Here is a 23,333-nt window from a genome sequence, read left to right on the forward strand (position 1 = left end):
TGAGAGGCCCGCGTACCGCAAAAAAAAAAAAAAAAAAAAAGTGACTTGAAATTTTTATTATAATTAGCAATATTTTTCTAGAAAAGTAATAAAGTTTATTCCTACTGGGAGAAGCAAAAGCTTAAAAGTTAATGAACATCAGCTGCTATTTTGAGGCACAGCTGTGACAGATTGTTGCCAACATGATTATTCATTACTAGATTTGTGATTTTAATTGCCAGATTTCAATGATTATAAAATTGTTCCTAATGAATCATGTCATTATTAATATAGTGTCATCTCCTGACAAACATAAAATGCTTAGAAGAAACTTCAAAAGCAGTAACAAAATATACTCTTTGGAGGGTTGGCTGCAGTTTTTCCTTACAAAATATGAAAATCCTGGCCTTCCCAATTCACTTTTGAGAGGTATGTGAGTCCTTTCCAAAGTTTAAAGAGTTCAGGACAGTAACAACAGAAAGTTAAGGTCAAATGTACAATTCAGCAAAAATTTAGTGAGCGCCCATTGTATACAGAGACTGAGTAAGTTCAGTAACACACTATTTAATGTTTTCTGATACCCATCACAAAACCTTTTCTGATACATACTGAAAGACAGTAATTAGAAATCTCAGGATTTGTTCCAAAATCTTTAACTACAGAGCTAAATATCTTACCTCCAAGTATCAAAAAAAGAATCAAAATTTCCTAATTTGAAGAAATGTAATTGGTCTACCTGAGAGGCAGTATGGTGTAATGGAATGACTTCAGAGTGAAACAAGCTTCGGTTCAAAACTGCAGCTCTTTCATAAACTATGTGACACTTTCTGAAGTGCAGTTTCCCCAATTGTAAAATGAGAATAATAGTATCTACCTTTTAGGATTATTTAAGCTTAAAAATAACAAAACAAAGTGTTAAGTACATAGTAAGGACTCAACAATTGGTATCTATTACTATTAGTGTTAATTACCGCTATTGCTGGGTACAAAAATCAGTGGAAAGAGGATGGAGTGGTAAGTTCTCTAAAAACATTTTGAAATCAAAGGTCTGTAGTTCCTTATCTGAAACCTTTAGGGACAGATGTGTTCCAGAATTCAGAATTACTTCCAATTTGAGAACGGTAATACAATGCCTCTTCTGTAATATTATGTAGAACCCCCAGTGACCTGGAGCAACACTCTATACTCAAACATATTAATATTTCAGCCTCATGTCAATTTAGTTCAGATTTTGCTGCTAGATGAATTCCAATCAGATTTTGCCACAAAATGAGTTATTAAAAAACATCTGGGTTTTTGAGTTGCTAATAAGGGATTGTGCATCTATTTAATATAGTTCAAAAGAAAAAGAATACATTTCCCTTATAGCTTTTTAAGAAGATATGTAATTGCACTGAGATAATCTCATAATAAAGCTAGATAATAGATAACAATAATAAATAATAACATTAATGACAATATAGAAATAGCAGCTGCAGCTAACTTGTACTAAGCACTTCTATAAACAAGCATCGTGCTAAGTGCTTTGCATAGATTATCACATTCAGTCCAGAAACTAACCCTGAGGTAAGCACGATTACTATTTTCATCTTACACACAAGGTAAACAGCTTGTCAAAAATGTTTAACGTGAATCTACTCAAGACTTTAGACCTAAATTCAAGTTTACAACAAATACAGGTGAGAGAACCAGTTAAATGACATAATGAGGAAACAGACAAATCCAGAATGTGGGGCATTTTCCAACACAACTAACTGGCCTGGTCTCTCAAAAAAAAAAAAGAAAGAAAAATTCATGTTGTGGGAAAAAAAGAGAAAGGTAGGAGACCATTTTAGGTTAAGAGAGCCATCATAAAATGAAACCCATAGAATCATGTGTCACCACGTGTCATCAAGGGAAAAAAAAATCACAAAACTTTTATTTAAAATATAAAATCAGGGACTTCCCTGGTGGCACAGTGGTTAAGAATCCACCTGCCAATGCAGAAGACATGGGTTCGATCCCTAGTCCAGGAAGATCTCACATGCCGCAGAGCAACTAAGCCCGTGTGCCACAACTACTGAGCCCGCATGCCACAACTATTGAAGCCTGCTTGCCTAGAGCCCGTGCTCCACAACAAGAGAAGCCATCACAATGAGAAGCCTGTGCACCACAATGAAAGAGTAGCCCTCACTCGCAGCAACAAAGACCCAGCACAGCCAAAAATAAATAAATAAATTTATATAAAAAAATAAAGTATAAAAGCAGAAACTGCAATAAAACTACAGGTGTAATAAAAACTTGATAAGAATAAAACTTTTACTTTAAGATTAGTTTATAACTATTTCCTATTTTCAACAGAATAAGCCAGGAGTGACAACCACCTGACTCATCTCCAGTCCTTGTATGGTGCAGGAGAGAATGGCTTTTACATTTTAAAATTATTTCATTTCAGATGGTTATGTAAGTACACACATAATATCCTCAATTTTGCTCTTGGCCAGCAAAAGCAAAAATGTTTACTAGCTGGTGTTTCGAGGAAAAGTTTGCTGGTAACTTATAGACTATGATGTTCTATTATTTTAGAGTATACTTAAATGTATACTGCATACTGTATTCACATTTACTACATTTAATTTTATTCTCTTATCACAAACATTTGGAATCCTATTCTTTAAACTAAAATGTCTGAATGACCAAGGCAAGGCTAAAATTGGCAACTATTCCATGTATACTAATTCTAATTTCATGGTGAAAAGAACAGATGGTTTTTATGTCATTGTTTCATGACTGTTTCCACTGTGGGTTCAACTTTCAATGTTCTCTACCTTAGAATTTAAAATTCAATTTAAGCATTAAAGCAGTTAAAGAATAAAAGACCTACCAAGGCATTTGGCCTAAATACCTGATGAGTAATCTGGCTACAGCTTTTATCTTTTTTAAATTATTAAGATCTCTGAGATTTCCGTGGAGACTACAAAATAAATTTTTGGTTGACATGCACTGCTAGCTGTTCATGTTAATAACCAAGAAACTAAAGCAATACTGCATGTATAATATAACCTGAAGCAAAATAATTAAATGGGAGATGCAGACAATTCTGAAAATAGCATTTAGCTAATCAAATAGAAGAAAAAAAGAAAACCTTAAAAGCAAAAGAAATGAATTTTTAAAAAAGTGATATATGTGTACAATGGAATACTGATCAGCAATAAAAGGAACAAACTACTGATACATACAACAGCATGGATGAATCTCAAAAACATGATGCTGAATGAGAAAAGCTTTTACACATACCATTACTGACCAGCTCTACTTATGTGAAATTTTAGAACAGATAAAACTAACCTACGGTGGAAAAACATCAGAGGAATCCTTACCTGGGAAGGGATATAATGTAACTTCCTGGGATGATGGTAATAATAGGTCTGCACATGTTACAAAAGTGTTATGTATTTGCCGAAACTTAATAAATGAATACTTAAAGATTTGTGCATTATACACAAATTTTACATCAACAAATACTGAACCCAATTAAATGTAGTTAATTAAATGCAGGCTTAAAGCATGGATGGGCAAGCGCTGATGTCTGCAATTTACTTTAAAATGCAAAGAAAAAGGGCTTCCCTGGTGGTGCAGTGGTTGAGAGTCCGCCTGCCGATGCAGGGCACACGGGTTTGTGCCCTGGTCCGGGAAGATCCCACATGCCGCAGAGCGGCTGGGCCCGTGAGCCATGGCCGCTGAGCCTGTGCGTCCGGAGCCTGCTTATTTATTAAATATTATTTAATAAATAAATAATATTATTTATTATTGTTATATATTATCTGTGAGCCGTTGCGTGCTCCGCAACGGGAGAGGCCACAACAGTGAGAGGCCCGCGTGCAGCAAAAAAAAAAAAAAAAATGCATAAAAAGAAAAAAGATGAGTTAATAAACAGAGGAACAGAAAGATGGATAGATCCATCATATAGTTTACTAACATGTAAGTACAGTATAGTATAGTAGGATCTAGACCATGGGTGTACATGTGTTCACTGTGAAATTCTTGTATATATATAAAATCTGCTATATATTTGAAATTTTTCATAATTGGGTTAAGAAATAAAACGAAATCAACCAGCTAAGTAAAAACTAACACCTAACTAAAGTTGAAGTTACACACTATAATAATAATTAAAAAAAAAAAAGGTTTGCTTGTTGCTGAGTTATGAAGGCATAGCTAAGTGGGACAAAGCGAACCATTACTTATAATACCTATATTCTGCTGATCAAGAAACTAGCCTGAGAAGCACAACAGACCAAGATGTGTCCCCCTTCACTGACCTTTTGTATACCCACAGACTGGAGAATATTCAGCTTTCTTTTTCTTTGAAAGGTATCCAAGTCCCATAGCTGTGCTGTATCAGAAGAAGTAGTGATGGCGTATCTCCCGGATGCGTGCACAGAGATCGAGAACACCGACGATTCATGTCCTCTCATCCAGCTAACTAGCTGCTTGGTGACTGTGGGAAAAAGGAAAACAGATATACAGGTCAAACCCTATATTTCATCCGAGAACTGATTCAGTTGATGGCTAGGGATTATATGAGGTCCCTCCATCTCCGTTAACATCTAAAAAGAATGGAAGCTGGTGGCTGGTCGATGAAGTGCACCGTAGGACATGTTAGTAACATGTGTAACACCGAGGTTGGAGGAGAGGAGGCCGAAAGAGGGTTTAAGAACAGCCTTGAATGTGACGTGATGGAGTCTGGGCTTTCTCTTGAAATAGTTTTACGCAGAAGAATACCATATCTGGTCTGTTTCAGACAGCACTTTGAAGATATGATGGATATACTAGAAAGAGGAAGAGATTACAAAATGACTAGTTTATCTGTTGCTGTAATAACCCAGGCAGGAGATAAGGAGGGTCTATACTAAGAACGCGGCAATGGAGAAAGGAACAAACTCAAGAGCTACAAAAGAAATATCAAAGGACTCAGTGATTAAATGGATGTGTTGAGACAAAAGAGGAGGTGAGACTCCAGTGGCTCTGGTTTAGTTACATAAGCAGGTGGTGATTCTACTTCCTGACATAAATACACAAGGAGGGACAGACTTAGCAGTGGGAGAAGAGGTAAGAAATTTGATCTTTTACATTGATTTGGTGTGTGTACGTGTGTGTGTGTGACACACAAGCAGAGAAAACAGTCTGGTAGAGAAAACACCAAAAACTCTTCATAATAATTATCAATGGGTAATAAAATTACAGTGATTTTTACTTTCTCTTTACGTTTTTCTGTGTCTCTAAGTTTTCTATAATAGGCATGGTATACTTTTAGGGTCATATTTTTTTCCTCCAGAAAGATGGAGGTGGGGAGAACAGTCAGAAAGCAAGATGTAAATCTGGGAAACATTAAGACACAAAGTAGGTCAAAACTGAAGATAGAGGAACAGATAAACCCTTGGAAAGGGAGGAGTGGTTTCCAAACGCCAGTCTGAAGTCTGGCATTACTTAATGCTCAATTTTTCACTGGCCTTCAGTGAAATGAGAAAAGGATAACGTAATGAGTTTTTCACAAAGCTAAATTTAAAGTACTACCTTTAAAAAAAAAAAAGTACTACCTTTTAATCTATTGTATCCTTCTAAGTTTTTATGTTTTAAAAAAAAATCCCTTGCTGGGCTTCCCTGGTGGCACAGTGGTTGAGAGTCTGCCTGCCGATGCAGGGGACACGGGTTCGTGCCCCGGTCCGGGAGGATCCCACATGCCGCAGAGCGGCTGGGCCCGTGAGCCATGGCCGCTGAGCCTGCGCATCCAGAGCCTGTGCTCCGCAACGGGAGAGACCACAACAGTGAGAGGCCTGCGTACCGCAAAAAAAAAAAAAAAATCCCTAGTTTTATGAAATGAAGTTATATTGTTTTTTTCCAATGTCAATCAGCAAAATTAAAAATTGACTACCTATGTTGGTTCCTCTACTTTTTCTTTTTAATTGGGTCAAATACCCAAAAGTCTAGGAACCACTAAAAGAACCCAGAAAAGCAAGAGTCAGAAAAGTAGAACCAAGAGAGGTAACAGCAGAAAACTAAGAAAGTAACCCGAAGTGTTAAAAGCTATGGAGAAACAAAATGAAAAGGATAAAGAGGAATTACACAATCAGAGGTTACTAAAGACCTTGGAGATAGAAGTCTTGGAAGCCTGGGTGGGGGGACTAAGAGTCAGAAGCCATCGATGGATGCTGTGAAGAAGCAGGATTTGGCAGCAAAGAAAGGGAGGTAGTTGGGGAAGTAGAGACGGTATCTGAGGAAGGGGCTTGGTTAAGAGGGGTTTCCATAAGACAGAAGACACTATAAAAAGATAAAACTAAGATGAGAGGAGGAGAGAATGGATAAAATCCAAGGAAAGCAATCACACAGGAGTTTAAAGACTTAGTTTTCCAGAATTTCAGTGACAGCAGTGTTTGTAATATCAAAAATTAGAAACAGTTTAAAGTCCATCAATAGGTAAAAGGCTAAACGATTATGGTATTACAAACATTTATAGAGTATGATTACTGAGTACTGATCTTAAATATATAAAATTTTCATGAGGTAAGGACGTGATTCCACCAAACAATATATATAGAATGATCATATATTTGTTAGAGTATAAAAAAGGTATATGCATAGAAAACAGATTGGAAAGATCAGTCCCTGTTATAAAAACAGACTGTGTCTCTGGGCATTACTGCAGGATGAGTGCCTTTTCTTCCTGCGTGTGCGGTGAGAGGGTACCAGTGATTAAGAGCCGGGACCCTGCAGCTTGATTCCCAGATTAGGAATCCTGGCTCCACCGCTTACCAAGCTGTGGGAACTTAGTCAAGTTACTTCTGTGCCTCAATTTCCTCATCTGCAAAATGGGCATAACAAGAATATCCATCTCTGTGGGTTATTATGATGGGTAAAATTAATTAATATGTATAAAATCATAGAACAGTACCTGGCAAGGAGTGAACACTAAATAAGTGTTAGCTATCACTATTACTACCATTCTTATTATTGTTTATAATTTTTCTAAATATTAGAATACATAGGTTACATTAATAACAAGAAAAAACAATGCAGTTGAGATTTTTTTTCTTAATAAGTTCAGTTTACAGAACTCTAAGTTCTCTATTAAAAAATATAATGTGGTATAAAATACATAGATTATATTTAAAAAGTGTTTATTCTTGTACCTGTGTAGTAAGGAATTTGGCCTTCAAAGAGAGGTATGGCCTTTGTCCAGGCTCCAAGAAGGCAACCTCTAAACCCTTGGAATTACTCCAGTGGTAGGAGTGTCTTTGTTATTTGTGGTAGGTCCCTGGACAACAGCAGATGGTTTATGCTAAGGAGAGAACCTCAGAGTGGGGACTGGCCACACCAGAAAGACCAACCATGTGAGTGACTGGAAGGTTGGGGCTTTTGGCCACATGATGTCAGCCCAACCTCCAGAGAAGAGGAGGGCTGGACACTGAGTTTAAAATCCAGTGGGCAATAATCAGTCATGCCTGTGTTATGGAGCCTCAATAAAAACTCTGGAAGTCAGAGTCTGAAAGTCACCGGGTGACTTTCCCGGTGTGGCAGTACTCGGTGCGGATGGCCACACACGGATGCCAGGAGGGTAATGTGTCCCTGGGGACAATGGAAGCTTCCCTTTTGTGAGCCTCCCAGATTCCACCCTATGCGTCTCTTCCTTTGGCTAGTTTTAATTTGTATCCTTTCGCTACATCAAGACTATAACCAGAAGCATAGTGCTCCCCTGAATTCTGTGAGTCATTCTAGTGAACTCCCAAACCTAGGGGAAGTTGTGGGGAACCCTGAGTTTGTAGTCTGTTGATCTGATGTGAGGATGGCCCCGGGACCCCCAAACCTGTGGCTAGTGTCTGAAGTGAGGGTCATCGGGTGGGGTCTGATCCCTCAGACTACAGAGATCAGCCAACTCCCTGCAGTATTTCTGTCTGCATTTCACTCTGCTTCAAAAGAGAGACAGGACTTCTTACCTGTATCGAAACACTTAATAGAATAATCAGCTAACGCCACAAGGAATTCAGACTTCCGCTGAAGGTTAAAGGCCAGAGCTGTGCAAGCTTGCGATGTTCGCTGAACAAGATTAAACCTGTGAAGAGATTACTGCGTTAGTATCAGAAATTCTTCCAATAATTGTAAAATTTCACATTGGAGGAGTCCTTAGAGATGAAGAAAATGAAACCCAGAAAAATGAGCTCCCATCTTGGCAGAACAAAAACAGATTACGAAGAGTGCTACCTGCTATGTGAAGGAGTCTGGATTTTATACACAGAATGGGAAGCCATCAGGAATTTTTGACCACAGCAGAATCGTGGTCAGGCATGTCTTTCAGGAAGAGCGTTCTGGCAGAGATGGCAGATGCACAGGGGGACAAGAAGAGATGATTAAGAAAGCTACTACAGAGACTCTCAACCAGAGTTACGGGTATAAAAAGGAAATGACGAATAGGAGAGGTGTCAGAAGTCAAGTGGAGAACGGCCTGCTGATGCATGGAACATGGGGTGAAGAGGGAGGAATCAGGAATTCCTCACACGTGAAATGAAGGTAAGAAAAGACGTCTCGTAAGGTTGTTGTGATAGTGAAATGAAATAATATCTGATGATTAAATGAAATAATGTATGTTAAGTACTTAGCAGAGTACTTGGCACCTAGCCAGAGTTTCATTTACTAAAAAATGAAGGTTTCAAACTTAGGCAAAAAAGGAACCCACGTGGGGGTAGGAAACAATCATTCTGGTTTTAAACATGAAGAGTTTAAGGCCCTTGAAAAGGATTTGGCGCCGTGCTGTCCAAAAGAAATGGAATGCAGGCCACATGCATCATTTAAAATTTTCTAGGAGCCACATAAAAAAAGTAAAAAGAAACATATGAAATTAATCTTAACATATTTAACTTAATTCATTGTGTATCTAAAATATTACCGTTTTAACATTTCATTGATAAAAAACTGTTGTAGATATTTTTTTTCATAGTAAGTCTTCAAAACCCATCTCAACTTGGACTAGCCGCCTCTCAAGGGCTAAAGAGCTCCATGCAAGTTGGTGCCCACCGCATCAGACAGTCCAACCTAGAAGCTCCTCACTGGGTGGCAGAAGCAGGTCTGAGTTAACAATGTTACGTGGCAGCTGAAGTCTGAGGCTTGATGGTGATAAGATTATTAAAGAGAATACCTAGAATATGGAAGGAGGCAGGCCAGGGACAGATGCCCAAATAGACATGAGAAGAGACCACTGGATTAGGCGGTTAGGAAGAGGGAGCCCACTGCAGTGGGCTTTAGAATCAGACAGGCCTGATTTCAAGTCACGGCTACGCCACTTACACCTCTGCCCCGATGTGAATATTTACAGAGAGAAAAGGGACAGTGGACTGAAGAAAAAGAGAGGAATACTCATGGTGCAAAGTCCCAAGGGCGGCCATAGAAGATAGAGATTAGGGCTGGAAGAAATTAGGATCACCTATTTCCACAGATGAAGTGGCAAAGAGTTATGGATGGCTGAACTTACAGATATATTTGAGGTTCCCTTGAGAAGAAAGGGAAGCTCGAGGGCGTCTATTTTCTCATGAATTAGGAGGCTAGGCAGTCAGAATAAGAGTAGAGTTTGAACATACGGAATCACGGAAATTGGTAAAAGTTTGGAATATTCAGAGAAGAATGGGAAAAGTAAATGACAATAGATACAAGCAAATGAAGTACTAGCATCACTGATGCTGAAGTTCATTACTCTGTAATGGAGTCAATCAACAATTATTTTTATTTTGTTTAGTCTGTTATTTTCTTTAGTGGGAGCAAAGAAGAGACAGGTGTATTGATTTAAGATTGGGAACCGGCTGGGTAGGTTAGCAAGAATAAAGGGTGGGAAAACTGTGACTATTATTTTTTTGGTAAGGAGTAGAAACAATGATTAACAGATTTCTACCTAGTAAATCACAGATAGATAAATCATATATGACCTCTTCCTTCCCTGAACCATTTGAGAATAAGTTACTGAGATCACGTTTCCCACAGACAAGGAAATTCTCCTATATAATCATAATATAACCATCAAAATTAGAAAATTGCATTTATATATTACTACCATCTAATCCCCAGACCCCAGTTTTGCCCACTGTCCTAATAATGTCCTTTGCAGCAACGGGACCAGTCCAGGTCCAAGCCTTGACCTGCCATGTGTCTAGGCTCCCTCCGTCTGGAACAGTCTTCAGTCTTTCCACAACTTTCACGACCTTGACCCTTATGAAGATCACAAGCCAGTCTTGTTCTACAACGCCCTTAATCCAGCTTTGCCTGCTGATTCTACTGAATAGACTCAGGTTACCTGTCTTTGGTAGACAGGACTATCAGAGAAGCAACACTGTGGTCTTACCACTGCACTCTATAAGGTGGCACACAAACTGATTTGTCCCACTACTGGTTAATTTAATTTTAATCATTTGATAATGTGGTGCTGGTCAGGTTTCTTCACTGTAAAATTACTCTTTTTTTCCTCTTTAATTAATAAATACTTTGTGGGGAGGTACTTTGCGACTATGCAAATATCCATTCTCATTAAACTATCTGTTTGTTGATTACAGCATGAATTCACGAATTTCTGTTTTATTCAGTGGATTATGACCCATCACTATCAATTATTCTGAAACGCAAATTGTCTCCAATCTGCCCAGAGAGAGCTCCTTCAAGCTGACGTTTATGTCTTTTTGACACATCCCCGTCATTCTCTGAACAAGTCCTTCTTTCTGGCTACAAAGTGTTCCAGGCTCATCTTGTACTCTCACTGCCTCCATCCTGAAACTGGCTATCTCTGCAAGGATCCCTGATTTCTTGTAATAGAGAGTGATATTTAGAAAAGAACTGGGCACTAGGTATATTCATTACTACTGCGGTGTTACTGCTCCCAGGTCCTATGCGTGAACAAAGCTAGGAAATATATGTACATATAATTCATTCACTTTCTCATACACACACCTCTGTTCATTTCTGTCTGTCTATACATGCTCAAAACCAGGAGTTCACACAGATATACCCAATTACAATCCAGTTCCACAGGGTTCAGTCGAGTATTCTCCCTTTCCAGGTTTGTAATTCCCCTTTCCAATAGTGAGGAATCTGGCCCCCATCATCCTCAGTCTATTTACTCATTTGACCAAACCTCCCCTCTTTCCCATGATTGCCCTGCCCCCAGGCAGACACGTTCTGACTCTGGCTGGGCTAACACAGTTTTCCCTCCCATCCACCCACCCTCACTGCACAGATGCCTGCCTTAATCAATCCCACCTAATTGCTTTTTCACTAATTGTCCGGCAAAGGAAGAGAAGACGAGGAAGAGTAAGGATCAATTCTTTAAAACTCCTAGATCTAGTATACTGACAATAATGTACAAAGGAAACTGTGTTCTTTCTAAACAATTAACAGACATTAACTGATAAATTAGCAATAATAAAATTTTAAATTTAAGGGAAAAGAAGCTACTAGAGATGCTGTTAAAACCAGAACTTTAATTCTCTGAAAAAGTAATCCAACCATTTTATCTTTCTATTCTTTCTCACGTTATTCTACCAACACTTATGACAGAGTTTTACAAAGTGCCTGAAATACAGTAAGAACTTAATAAATCTTTCCGAATGAATAATTAATAGCAGGTACTAAAATAGTCAAGGAGTTAATTACTTGGTAAATAGCCAAAGTATCTGCTCACCTGTTTCCATACAAGTCAAAAACATAGATATTTCCTTGATGGTCCCCAGCAATTAAAGAATCACCTGAGCTATCAAAAGCCACATTCAAAAATCGTAAAACTTTGGGCAGGTAGTCAGAAGTGTTGTGAATGATGTTCACTATGATTCTGTCAAAAAAAACAAAAACAAGAACCATTAAATTCTATGTCAAGCGTTACTTGTTGTCATGAAAACCATGGATTTTGTAGCATGCCTCACTAATGTTGAAGTTTTCTGCCTACCCCGTCTTCCCTCTCCTATTGCTGCGGCTCCTCTGCCTCTCCTAGAAGCAACCCTACAAGGATTTCTGAAAACTGTCCTGGAAGTTATTGTCAAAGTAGCTACCATTCATTTATTTATCAAATAGCTGAAAACCCAGGGTGTCAGACACTGAACAAGCCAGGAGCTAAGAGAAGTTGACAGACAGGAGCCCTGCCCTCAGGAAGCTTTCAGTTTAATAGTAAAGACAGACACTAAAAAATATAAACACACACATGAAGAGATTTATAAACTGTGATTAAGTCACAGACAACAGGATATGATAAGAAAATGTATTTCTGATTGAGTAGTTGAATTGTTACATCAAGCAACAGACCCATGATAAAAACAATGAAGTAATTAGTGACAAGTAGAGAGTTTTATATAAATCACAAGCTACCACATGTAAGAAAAAATTCAATTCAATATCCTAACTTTAAGATATCCTAATGAGATTTTGTTTTTGTGATTACAGAACGTTCCAAGTGTACACGAGTTTTATTTTTAGGTATATTTGTCTAAAGCTATTATTTTTTGAGAGGAAGATCATGTACCATGTATCTGCTGAAAAGAAAACTGTTATAAAACTTGTAGCACAAATTAACTAACTCTTTAAAATAATGTATGTGTTTATATTTGGGTCATGAAGACCAGAAAAGTCCCATTCTCTCCTGCAACAAGTTTTCAAATCATGAAATTTTTTATCTTAATTGACTTTCTACGAATTTGAATTTTAATATTTGAAACATCTGCCTCATTATCACTTCATTTAAAAAACACTACATTGAATTAAGTATATCAAACATTTTCTACAGCGTATCTAAAAATAAGGCTTTCAGACTCATTGGGTGAAACAGTACACTTATTTTTAATCTAGTCCCTGACAAAGATTCTTGGCTTGACCAAACTTTAGTCAGGTTCCCAAACCTTCTCCTAGGCCCTTCTGTGCACTCCCTTATAAAATCTACTTTTAGCAAGAATGCTGCTTAGTCAGTTTAATCAGAACCCCTCTACCCTCAATACTACTTTCCTTGACATCAGATGGGTTCCTCATTCTCCACCATCTCCCAAGTGATGTCTGATCACCTTGGCCTGTCTTCAGCAGGAATCCTGTGAGGTAGATTTAGCCAGAACTCCCTTAACCCCAGATGTCTTCTCTTAGTAATTTTCCATCCAGCGACCCCTCCCACCCTTCTCCTTGGCTATAGCTTCCCACTTGCCCAGGCTGTATTCAGAACTGAGCCCAGTTCTACCCTGTGGTCTTGTTTCCCCTATTGCAACAGTCCTGAATACAGTCTGTTTTTACGTTAACTACTGTCCAGCTCTGGTTTTTGTTTGACATTCCCAAAGGGGGATGGGGGGGGATAAATGTATTGAAATAATAAGTAACAACATCAAAATGTTCCCTGGCAATTAAGCTCAGACCAAGCAAACGACTTTTCCCTCCAGTCTTTTTTCTGTAACATTTATTATGTGTCTGGATTACATGATCACTGTTCAAAATATGGAAAATACAGAAAAACACTAATAATTTGATTATAACCCTATCATCATGATATAATCACATTTAATAGCAAAATTCTGTCCTTCTGATTTTTCATATAAATCACACACGCAAATATTTAAAACGGATTTTCAATTGCTCACAATTTGCCTGATAGAGTTCCTCAGTCCTTAAACATAGTAAAAACATCAAATATTTACTGAACACCAAGATGCATGAGACACTAATTCCCTAAGACAATCTTGCTGTTAAGTATGATTATTTTCACTTACAGCCTAAGAGATTAACTTGCCCAAGGTCACAGAGCTAGTGAGTGGACATTTACTTCAACTAAAGTGCATCTGACTCCGCAGTAATGCTCCTTGCTTCTCTCAACACCATAACAATGGGTTTTATTGAACAGAAAGAAAGCTGTTTTAATGGAAGAAACAAATGAGGATATTTGCACACAAACTCGTTTCTTTCATTTTTTGAATCTTGCATGTGTATCTAGATATTTTATAACAGCAAGAAACAGAATTATTGTGGGTTGGCATAACTTTTACAACATTTAGAGAACGTGAGAAGTAAGGGTGCTATTTACATAAACTCCAAATTTGAAAATGAAAACCTCTACTGAAGTACCCCTATTCTAGATAAAATGTTTATTCAATGGAGTTGACAGGACAGCAGTATTGTTAGGGGACTGATAGCAACCAGAAACCAAAGAAACTAATGGTACAATGTGCAGCAGTGTGCTTTGGGCATGTGTAGTTGGCACTGATTTGTTGAGGAGCAAGCAAAGGATCAACAGAAAAATCATGAGAACAAGAAACACACTGCAATATGAGTGCAAGTGAGGCAACAAAGTCCACGGGATCCGAAGGAATTAGAAGCAATAAGGTTAATCTGTGTGCAGCAACTGGAACCAAGATGGTACCACTTTGGGACAAAGGCTTCCATTAAAGTCACCCAGGAGCCTCAAACAGGACAGGTACCTGGGAACTGAATGAAAAGAAGAGTTGGGGAGGGAGGGATGAATGGGCAGGGCAACGGCAATTTTTAGGGCAGTGAGAATACTTTGTATGAGACCGTAATGGTGGATGAGTCATTATACATTTGTCCAAACCTACAGAATGTTGAACACCAAGACTGAATCCTAACCTTAACTGTGGAATTTGGGTAATAATGATGCCTTCATGCAGGTTCATCAATTGCAACAAATATCTAGTGGAGAATATTAATAAGGGGCAGGCTAGGCATGTGTGGGAGCAGGGGGTATAAGGGAAATCTCTGTACCTTCCTCTCAATTTTGCTGTGAACCTAAAACTGTCCTAAAGAAATAAAGTTTATCAAAAAAAAAAAAAAGCAGCAGCAACTATAGCCTTACTAGAAAGAGTGCCCTACCTTGTAAACCGCAACCCCTTCCTCCACCACTATCATCACCATACACGTTAATACGTAAACTCCAAGAGAACCAGAAGTTTGTTTTGGTCCACAGCTGTCCCTCAGCGCTTAGAAGCTTGGCACATAGTAAGTGCTCATCAAATAGTCGATGAGCGAATGCTTGCCTGAATACAAACAATGATTCAAGGATGGATAAACTGCGGCATTTGGAAGGGGGAGAAATGCATTGTTCTCCTCCTCCCGCATCAGTTCCTCCTCCTGAGTTCTTTCCCAGCTGGAATAACTATCGAGTATTTACTGAGCATCAACTGCGTGCCAGGAATACTACAGGGATTCTGTGTTAATTAAGGCAGGCAGTCCTGGTACTCACCAGAAACTCAAATTCCCTGGCATAAACCAGGACCTCCCGCTCCACGTTGATCCTAATGAGACCCCGTCCCCAGGACTGGGAGGGGGGTCTCTAAGGATCATGAAACTCAGGGCACTTGGGTTGCTCGAGGTCACCCAACCCAGGTATCCGGGGCAGGATCAGAGTCAGGACCCGAACCTCCATCCGGCCCCCGCAACCCTTCCTGAGATCCTCCCCAACAGCCCCTCCAACGCCTCGCCAAAGCCGCGGACCCGCCCCTCGCCGGCGGCCATCCCCCTCCACAGCGCGCGCCTCCCGCCGCGGCCTTTACCCGTCCCGAGTGGCCGGGGATGGTTTGCGGTGCCATATCTTGCCGCTCTCCTTGTTGCCCAGGTTTATGCTCTGCATATCGCAGTCCACGCGCGACCGCCGCCTATCCAGCGGACAACGGTCCCGGCGCCTTTCCGGCACGCCCCGCGCTTCCTGCCCGGGAAACTTGAGCGCCGGCCGTGGCTGCCCGTATCCCCGCCGACCGTACCAAGAGCGCGCAGGCCGCCGATCGGACGGCGCTAAACCCCGCCCAGACGACCCCTCCCGCTCAGGCCAATGGAATCAGCCTACGACCTTCTCCCTTAGACTCCGCCCCCTTTCGCGGTCCGTTCTCCCCTCCCCACCCCCCCAAAACCTTCTGGGAATCGTAGTTTTCTGCAGGTGTAACCTGGCGCGCGGAATCGGCTTGGGATTTCTGCTTTCTGGGGGCCTCGCTGGGTTTTAGGCGTTCAACGGAAGCAATAAAAGTGATTTTTCCCCAGGGCCCCCAGATCCCGTTTCACGTTGCGTTTAGGGATTGAGGAGTTGTATAGACAACTAATAGAGAAGCAAGGACCCAAATGCATTGAGAATTGAAGGGTTCCTTTTATAGAACATTCGGGTTCAAAAAAGAACCTTGATGGAGTCCACTCTTCTTGGCCTTTTCATCATCGTCATGAATGTTGTTTTAATTCCGTAGTCTAACAAGAGGCTCCAGTATTATGGCGTCGGATCCACCAGTCATGCACCGGTAAAGCAATGTCATCAACAACCAGTTGCGTTGACGCCAGAGAAATTCTTTTTGGTAAATATTTACTTAGAACTTGTATAGTGCTTACTAGGTATCAAACATTCTTCTAAGTGCTTTAGGACTATTAACTCATTTAAGTTTTTTAATCCTCATAACAAACCTACAACATTGGTAATACTGTCACCTTCATCTTTAGTGCTTTATGAGGTAGTGTATTGGTTTGCTGAGGCTTTGTGCCACAAACTTGGTGGCTAAAACAACAGAAATTTATTCTCTCACAGTTCTGGAGGCCGGAGTCTGAATCAAAGTGTTGGCAGGTCACTCCCTCCAGAGGCCCTAGGGAAGATTACTTCACCTCTTCCACCTTCTGGTGGTTGCTGGCTTCCTTGGCGTGGGACCACATCACTCCATTCTCTGCCTGCAACTTCACCAAGCCTTGTCTTTTCCTCTAATCTCTGTCTCAAATCTCCCTTTGCTTTTCTCTTATAAGAACACCTGTCCTTGGATTTAGGGCCCACCTGGATAATCTAGGATAATCTCCTCATTTCAAGATCCTTAACTTACTTACACCTGCAAAGACCCATTTTCCAAATAAGGTAAGATTCACACGTTCTGGGCATTACTCCCTGGGTATATATTTCCGGGGTCCACCATTCAACCCACTACGGGTAGAAAAATGACTTTTTACAAAATTATATGACCATGATATTTAAAAAGCGCAAACTCTAGCAGAAATACAAAACGCTCACAAAAATTTAGCAGTGTGGATTTTTAAACTTTTTTTTTTTTTTGCGGTACGCGGGCCTCTCACTGTTGTGGCCTCTCCCGTTGCGGAGCACAGGCTCCGGACGCGTAGGCTCAGCGGCCGCGGCTCACGGGCCCAGCCGCTCCGCGGCATGTGGGATCTTCTCGGACCGGGGCACAAACCCGTGTCCCCTGCATCGGCAGGCGGACTCTCAACCACTGCACCACCAGGGAAGCCCTGAATTTTAAAACTTTTGTATTGTTATCAAGGGGTAGCCCTGAGAGACAACTCTTAGTAACCCTTTGCAGAGGAGATTTTTATTTTTCAATATTTTTATTTTATTTTTATTTATTGGACTTGAGATGGTAATAAACTGTATGTATGAATGTTTGCATTATTATTCAGGAAATTTAAGGTGTTAAGCTTAAGGGCACCTAACTTGAAACAGGTTATTTCCCACATTTGTGTCTCACACAGGTAACCATACAACTTTTTATCAGTAGCAGAGACAAATCCGCTGAATGATTTCCTTAACTACTCTGGTTTAACCTGCCTGCAGCTCAGCTTGTATGGGTTGTCACAGCCTATGTGACCATCCTATTGAATTTCAGATACATCGGTAAAGAGGTTTCCATATTACAGATCTTCTGGACACCCACTTTTCACTTATCTTTGGATTTAGTTGGACCAGATCTGAAGGTCAGGCTGGCAACTGAAGAGATGTGCACCCATGGCTGCCAACCTCCCAATTTTTTCTCTTTTCTTTTTTTTTTCGGCCGCACCATGTGGCATGTGGGATCTTAGTTCCCCGACCTGGGATCGAATCTGCACCCCCTGCATTTGAAGTGCAGAGTCTTAACCACTGGACCACCAGGGAAGTCCCTAATCGCCCAATTTAGTAACCCAAGTTGGTAGACCGTTTTCTAGTTCCTTCTTGAATCATTACGTAGTCAATAACTGATGCATACTGTACATAGATATTTTTCAGCTTTATTGAGGTATAATTCGCATTTAATAAACTATACATATTTAAAGTGTATAATTTTATGTTTTAACATAAATATATTCCTGTGAAACCATGACCATAATCAAGATAATGAATAAATCCATCACCTCCAAAATTTTCCTTCTGCCTCTTTGCGATCTCTTTTTATCCCTACCCCACCTTGTCCATGGGCAACCACTGATCTGCTTTGTCTCTTAGATTAGTTAATATTTTCTAGAAATTTATACAAATGGGTGTTAAACTAGGTACTCTTTTTTTTTTTTGATCCGGTTTCTTTCATTCAGCATAATTATTTTGAGAGTCAACTATGTTGTTGGGTATATCAGTGGTGCATATGTTTTTATTGCTGAGTAGTATTCCATGGGATTGATATACCACAGTTAGTGGTATATTCAGCTGTTGGTGAACGTTGGGATTGTTTCCAGTGTTTGGCTATTACAAAGAAAGCTGTTATGGACATTCCTGTTCAAGTCTTTGTATAAATATATGTTTTCATTTCTGATGAGTAAATTCCTAGATGTGGAATGGCTGGGCCATATGGTAAGTGTAGGTTTAACTTTTTTTTTTTTGCTGTACGCGGGCCTCTCACCGTTGTGGCCTCTCCCGCTGCGGAGCGCAGGCTCCAGACACGCAGGCTCAGTAGCCATGGCTCACGGGCCCAGCCACTCCGCGGCATATGGGATCCTCCCGGACCGGGGCACGAACCCGTGTCCCCTGCATCGGCAGGCAGACTCTCAACCACTGTGCCACCAGGGAAGCCCAGGTTTAACTTTTTAAGAAAGTATCAGTCATTTTCAAAGTAGTTGTCATTTTACATACCCACCGATACTGGATAGTGTAGGATAGTTTCAGATACTCCGTATCTATGATGAGTCTTTGTCATTATAGCCGTTCTAGGAGTGTGGTGGTACTTCATGGTGAGTTTATTTTGTGTGGGATCCTAGTTCCCTGACCAGGGATCGAACCCACACACCCTGCAGTGGAAGCTCGGAGTCTTAAGTGCTGGACCACCAGGGAACTCCCTTTCATGGTGATTTTAATTTCCATTTCTGGAATGACAAATGATGTTCAGTATCTTTTCATGGGATTTTTTGCCTTCTGCATATATCTGCTCAAATCTTTTGCCTGATTTATAATTGGGTTGTTTTCTTATTATTGAGTTTTGAGGATTCTGTATATGTTCTGGATATAGGCCTTTTATCATGTTTATGTTCTGCAAATATTTTCTCCTAGTCTTTGTCTTGTTTTTTCATCCTCTTGACCATGTCTTTGAATGCACAGAAACTATTAATATGGATGAAGGGTTGACTAAGTCAGTCACCGTGGAAGGAAACCAAACAGGCAACAGTTGGATGACAAAGGTCCGTTGACATATTGTGTAGGAAAGCTGACATTGCACAGGAAAGAGTTCTGTTTCATCAGTAAAACAGAACGTTTGTCATGCTGCTAACTGACACAAACCCAGGCAATGTTTTCCGTTTCCTAGACAACTATTTGGCCCTGTAAGGAAAGGGGTGAGGAGGCCAAAGCCATTACAGGTGAACTATGACATAGTGCATGTCCCCCAACCTTTAAACATGAATCAGAACAGAAAAGGAAAATCAAAGGGTTGTGTTCCAAGTTGCTTAAATAAATATTCATGCCTAGGGGTTCTCATAAAACATACATGAAAGCAACCAAGGGTAGTATTTCATGTGAAATCAAAAGGATTTGACACCTACAGTTGAAATGGTACAGTATCAAAGCAGAGGGGAAAATGTGATGTTGATCTTGACAGGCGGCAAGATCAGTCCCACTACAGTGAGAAACAACTCACATAAACTAGGGTTTCTAAAAGGCCTCCTCCAGACGAAAGGAAGGAGGAGACCAGAGGGTGAAGCTCCCTCTTCCACGGCAGAGTGGGCAGTGGTTGCAAGTTTCTCATCTTTACAGCCCTTACGCGTGGCCAGGAGAGGAGTAGGACTTAGAATTCTTGATCTCTATCTCGTCCAAAGCTGTCCTAAGAAGCAAGGACAGCCTAGAGCCACCTCTGCCTTAGCTGCAACTGCATAATATCCCATCTTATGGATGCAGCATAATTTAATAATTCCCCTATTTTGGGCAGTTGGGTTTAAAAAACTTAGATGCAAACATTATGCCAGAGAAATTAATATCTAAGTGTGTAATTGTAGGCACTGATATAAGCCAGCTCAGGAAGCTTCTATAGGGAAGCTTAAACCTTCCAAATTACGCTCTGCATGTAATGGCCTATTCCAAAGGCCTCCCTGGGCAGAGGGCTGTGGAGTCAGAGAATGCTGGGAATATCTCCCATAGGACTGGATAACTATTCTTGATTCACAGGCTCCTAATAACTTTTGTGGGCTCAGAGGACAGACGGTCCATCACGTGTGACAGGATGCCAGTAAACCATGAGTAAAATGCCTCTAAGTGCTGTAAGGGAGGAAGGCAAACTGATTGGGCTAAGCATTTATTGTCCACTGAAGTATTCTAGGGCAGCGTGGCATCCTTCCTGCCCGCTCTGGGCAGTGTGTGGAGAGAGGCCACAGAGCCGAGTGAGGATGAACACTTTCATGGCAGAGCAAAATCTTTGGAGATGGTCTTTGGGGGACACCAAGTCCACCGTCTCCCCAGATTGCCAGCATTCTGATTAAAGGCAACTTTCCTTTCTACCAAATTCTGCGAGTATTGATTTTTTTCAAGCAGCGAGCAGCCCGACCTGATTTGGTAACATTTTCATTGCCCTAAAAATCCTATGTGCTCCCCCTATATTCATCCCTCCCCCCTCTCTAACTCTCTAAGTATTTTTGTTACTTTCATTATATAGATGGCTTTGAAAACTACTGCAAGCATCTATCCACGGGAGGAAAGAGAAAGATAAGATAGAGATGCACAGTGGGGCGGGCTCTTTCACCTATAGACCTTAGAGGGGTGTTGTCTTTGTTAGTGAAGTAGTGGGCTGGACGCTGGTTCCATCTGCTTGACCCTTCAGAGAATTCTATGTGAGGACGCAGATGTGGACAGGTGAGGGTTGGCATAGGTAACCACTTTTCACTTCGTTATTACATAGTTTCTTCTTTGGTCTTGCTTGCTTTTATTTTTTAATCCTATAGAAGCTCCTATTTGACTTTTGCATAAAATTAAAATTTTGCATAAAATTAAAACCTCTAAGTCATAAGTACTGTGAACATAGAGTCCTAATTTCAAGTAATCTGCCCTGTACTCCCCCCAAGTACATTGCACTTATTAGATCTTGTACCCTGACTAGTGGTTTGGAAAATGTGGGCAGCCTATGTGTAAAGGCATGGTACCCAGAATGCCTAAGTACATTGGCTCTAGAGCTTACGAGTACTATAACCTTGGGCAAAGTATTTAACTTCTTTGTGCCTTGATTTCTTCATCTGTAAGATCAGGCCAATAATAGTGCCAACCCCATAGAGTTGTGAAGAATTTAGAACAGCAGCTGACATATAGAAGTCGTCTCCTAGTTATTATTATTGCTATTATTTAAGCCCTTCTAGGGAGAGTACCAGTGATACGCAGATACATTTAACAACTGGCTGTTTGGACAAAAAACTCTGGTTTGTAGAATTTGGCAATTTCTGTGGTATAAATACTCCTACTATGGCCAATTTCAAGCTGTGAATGTGATGTCATTGAATGCAGAGTTGGAGAGAGATGAGCCATAGCACGCTATTATATAGTATGGTCACCATACGGATACAATAGACACAACCCCAAGAGCACGGATAATAGTAAAATGGATTAAAATAATTTAAAAAATGATATGTTTTGAGTATTACCTTTTAAAAGATATAATTTATTTCTACCTAAGTTAATATAATTTAATATTTAATAATTGACTCAGAAAATTTAACAGTTTGCTCTTGTGAGCTAGCATGAGCCTGCTCCAGCTCTGCACTGTTTCTTACTTTCATCAACTTGGACATTTGCTAATGTTTCAGCTGACTTGCTATGTAACACAGTACCTCAAAACTTATTGGCTTAAAACAAAACTGATTTCCTGTTTTCCAGTCCTGTGAGTTGACTGGGCTCAGCTGAACAGTTCTTCTGTTCCACATGGTGTAGCCAAGATCACTCACGGTTGCATTCAGCCCAAGTTCATCTTGAACTGGAACATCCACAATGGCTTCTCATCTACCAGTGCGTCTCTCCATGTGGCCTCTGGGCCTTCAGGAGTCTAGCCTGATCTTCTTTACATGGTACTGGCTCTCAAGAAAGAAATGTTCCAATAGGACAAGCCTGAATGTGTCAGTGTTTAACAAGCCTGTTTGTATCACCATGCCCGCTAATGTCCCATTGGCTAAAGGAGGTCACATGGTCAAGTCTAGACTCAATGTAGATGGGAATTACATATGTGCAGGAATCCCGAGAGATGTATTTTGTCATAGGCTACTAATATAATGGTTGACCACGGATGACATCAGGAAATCCCAGGGCACATTCGGAGGGAGTACACATAGGAATAAAGCTTCCTTTGAGGGGAGTTGAGAGTGTTGTCCTACCGTACATGTGTGGGGTGTGCGCACGTGCGCACGTGTGTGCGTGTGTGTAGGATGTATGGGGAATTGCAAATGGAGGAGGGGGAGTAGACAAGCACCACATATAACTCAGTGGTTCTCAACCAGCGGTGAGTTTGCCCCCAGAACCCCAGAGGACATTTGGCCACATCTGCAGACGTTCTTGGTTGTCATAACTGGTGAGGTTGTCATTTGCTGCCAATCACCCTTTGCACAGGGAAGCCCCTCACCAACAAATAACTGTCTAACCCAAAGTGTCAACAGTGCCGAGGCTAAGAAACCCTGTGTGTAACCTCACAGCACCAATTTGGCTGTTTAGTATGTGCTCTCTCTTCCCAACACGTTTTCCCTACTGCCTCTGACAGCACGTGCAAGATATAAAATTCTTTCCCAGCTCTCCAAATGCATGTTTAGCCTACTTGGATTGGCTTCAAACAAATGTGACAGATGTAGCCTTTCTGGATCCAGTGCCTTGCCAGGCAAGCATATGCATGTTTGCACATCACGTCTGCAAAATTCCGCGACTGAAAGAGGTCACACCTCCAACTTCCAGGAAAATATCTCAAATGACTTTTCCCCCAAGTCTTCCAGCTCTCAGAAGCTCTTGATACCTCTCTTTGCTCGCTTCTCCAGGGAAGCTATTCTGTTCTATTCCTCATTATGCTAAGGTTACATTTGCCCTATCTGAGCAAAAGAATCCTCACTCATTAGTTCAGTAAATGTCAATGGAACGCATCTTGCTGGCCAGGGCTGTCCTGGGTGCTGGGGTGCAGCAGGGAATGAGACACAGTTGCCTT

General features: G+C 40.6%; 1 protein-coding gene across 3 annotated transcripts in view; it reads right to left on the bottom strand.

Moving 5' to 3' along the window:
- Positions 1–15,721, bottom strand: part of TBC1D31 (TBC1 domain family member 31) — a 61,611-nt gene extending 45,890 nt beyond the window's left edge. For all 3 annotated transcript variants that reach the window (XM_082674963.1, XM_082674964.1, XM_082674962.1), the window contains exons 1-4: positions 15,519–15,721; positions 11,672–11,818; positions 7,953–8,068; positions 4,281–4,459 (exon numbers count right to left, since the gene is read on the bottom strand). In XM_082674963.1, the coding sequence (XP_082531089.1) occupies positions 4,281–4,459; positions 7,953–8,068; positions 11,672–11,818; positions 15,519–15,595 (519 nt within the window). In that variant the 5' untranslated portion in view covers positions 15,596–15,721. The remainder of the gene's footprint in view (positions 1–4,280; positions 4,460–7,952; positions 8,069–11,671; positions 11,819–15,518) is intronic.
- Between the last annotated feature and the right edge of the window lie 7,612 nt (positions 15,722–23,333).

This window comes from Grampus griseus (genome assembly GCF_964374135.1).
Source record: "Grampus griseus genome assembly, chromosome: 17".
Classification (NCBI taxonomy): Eukaryota; Metazoa; Chordata; class Mammalia; order Artiodactyla; family Delphinidae; genus Grampus; species Grampus griseus.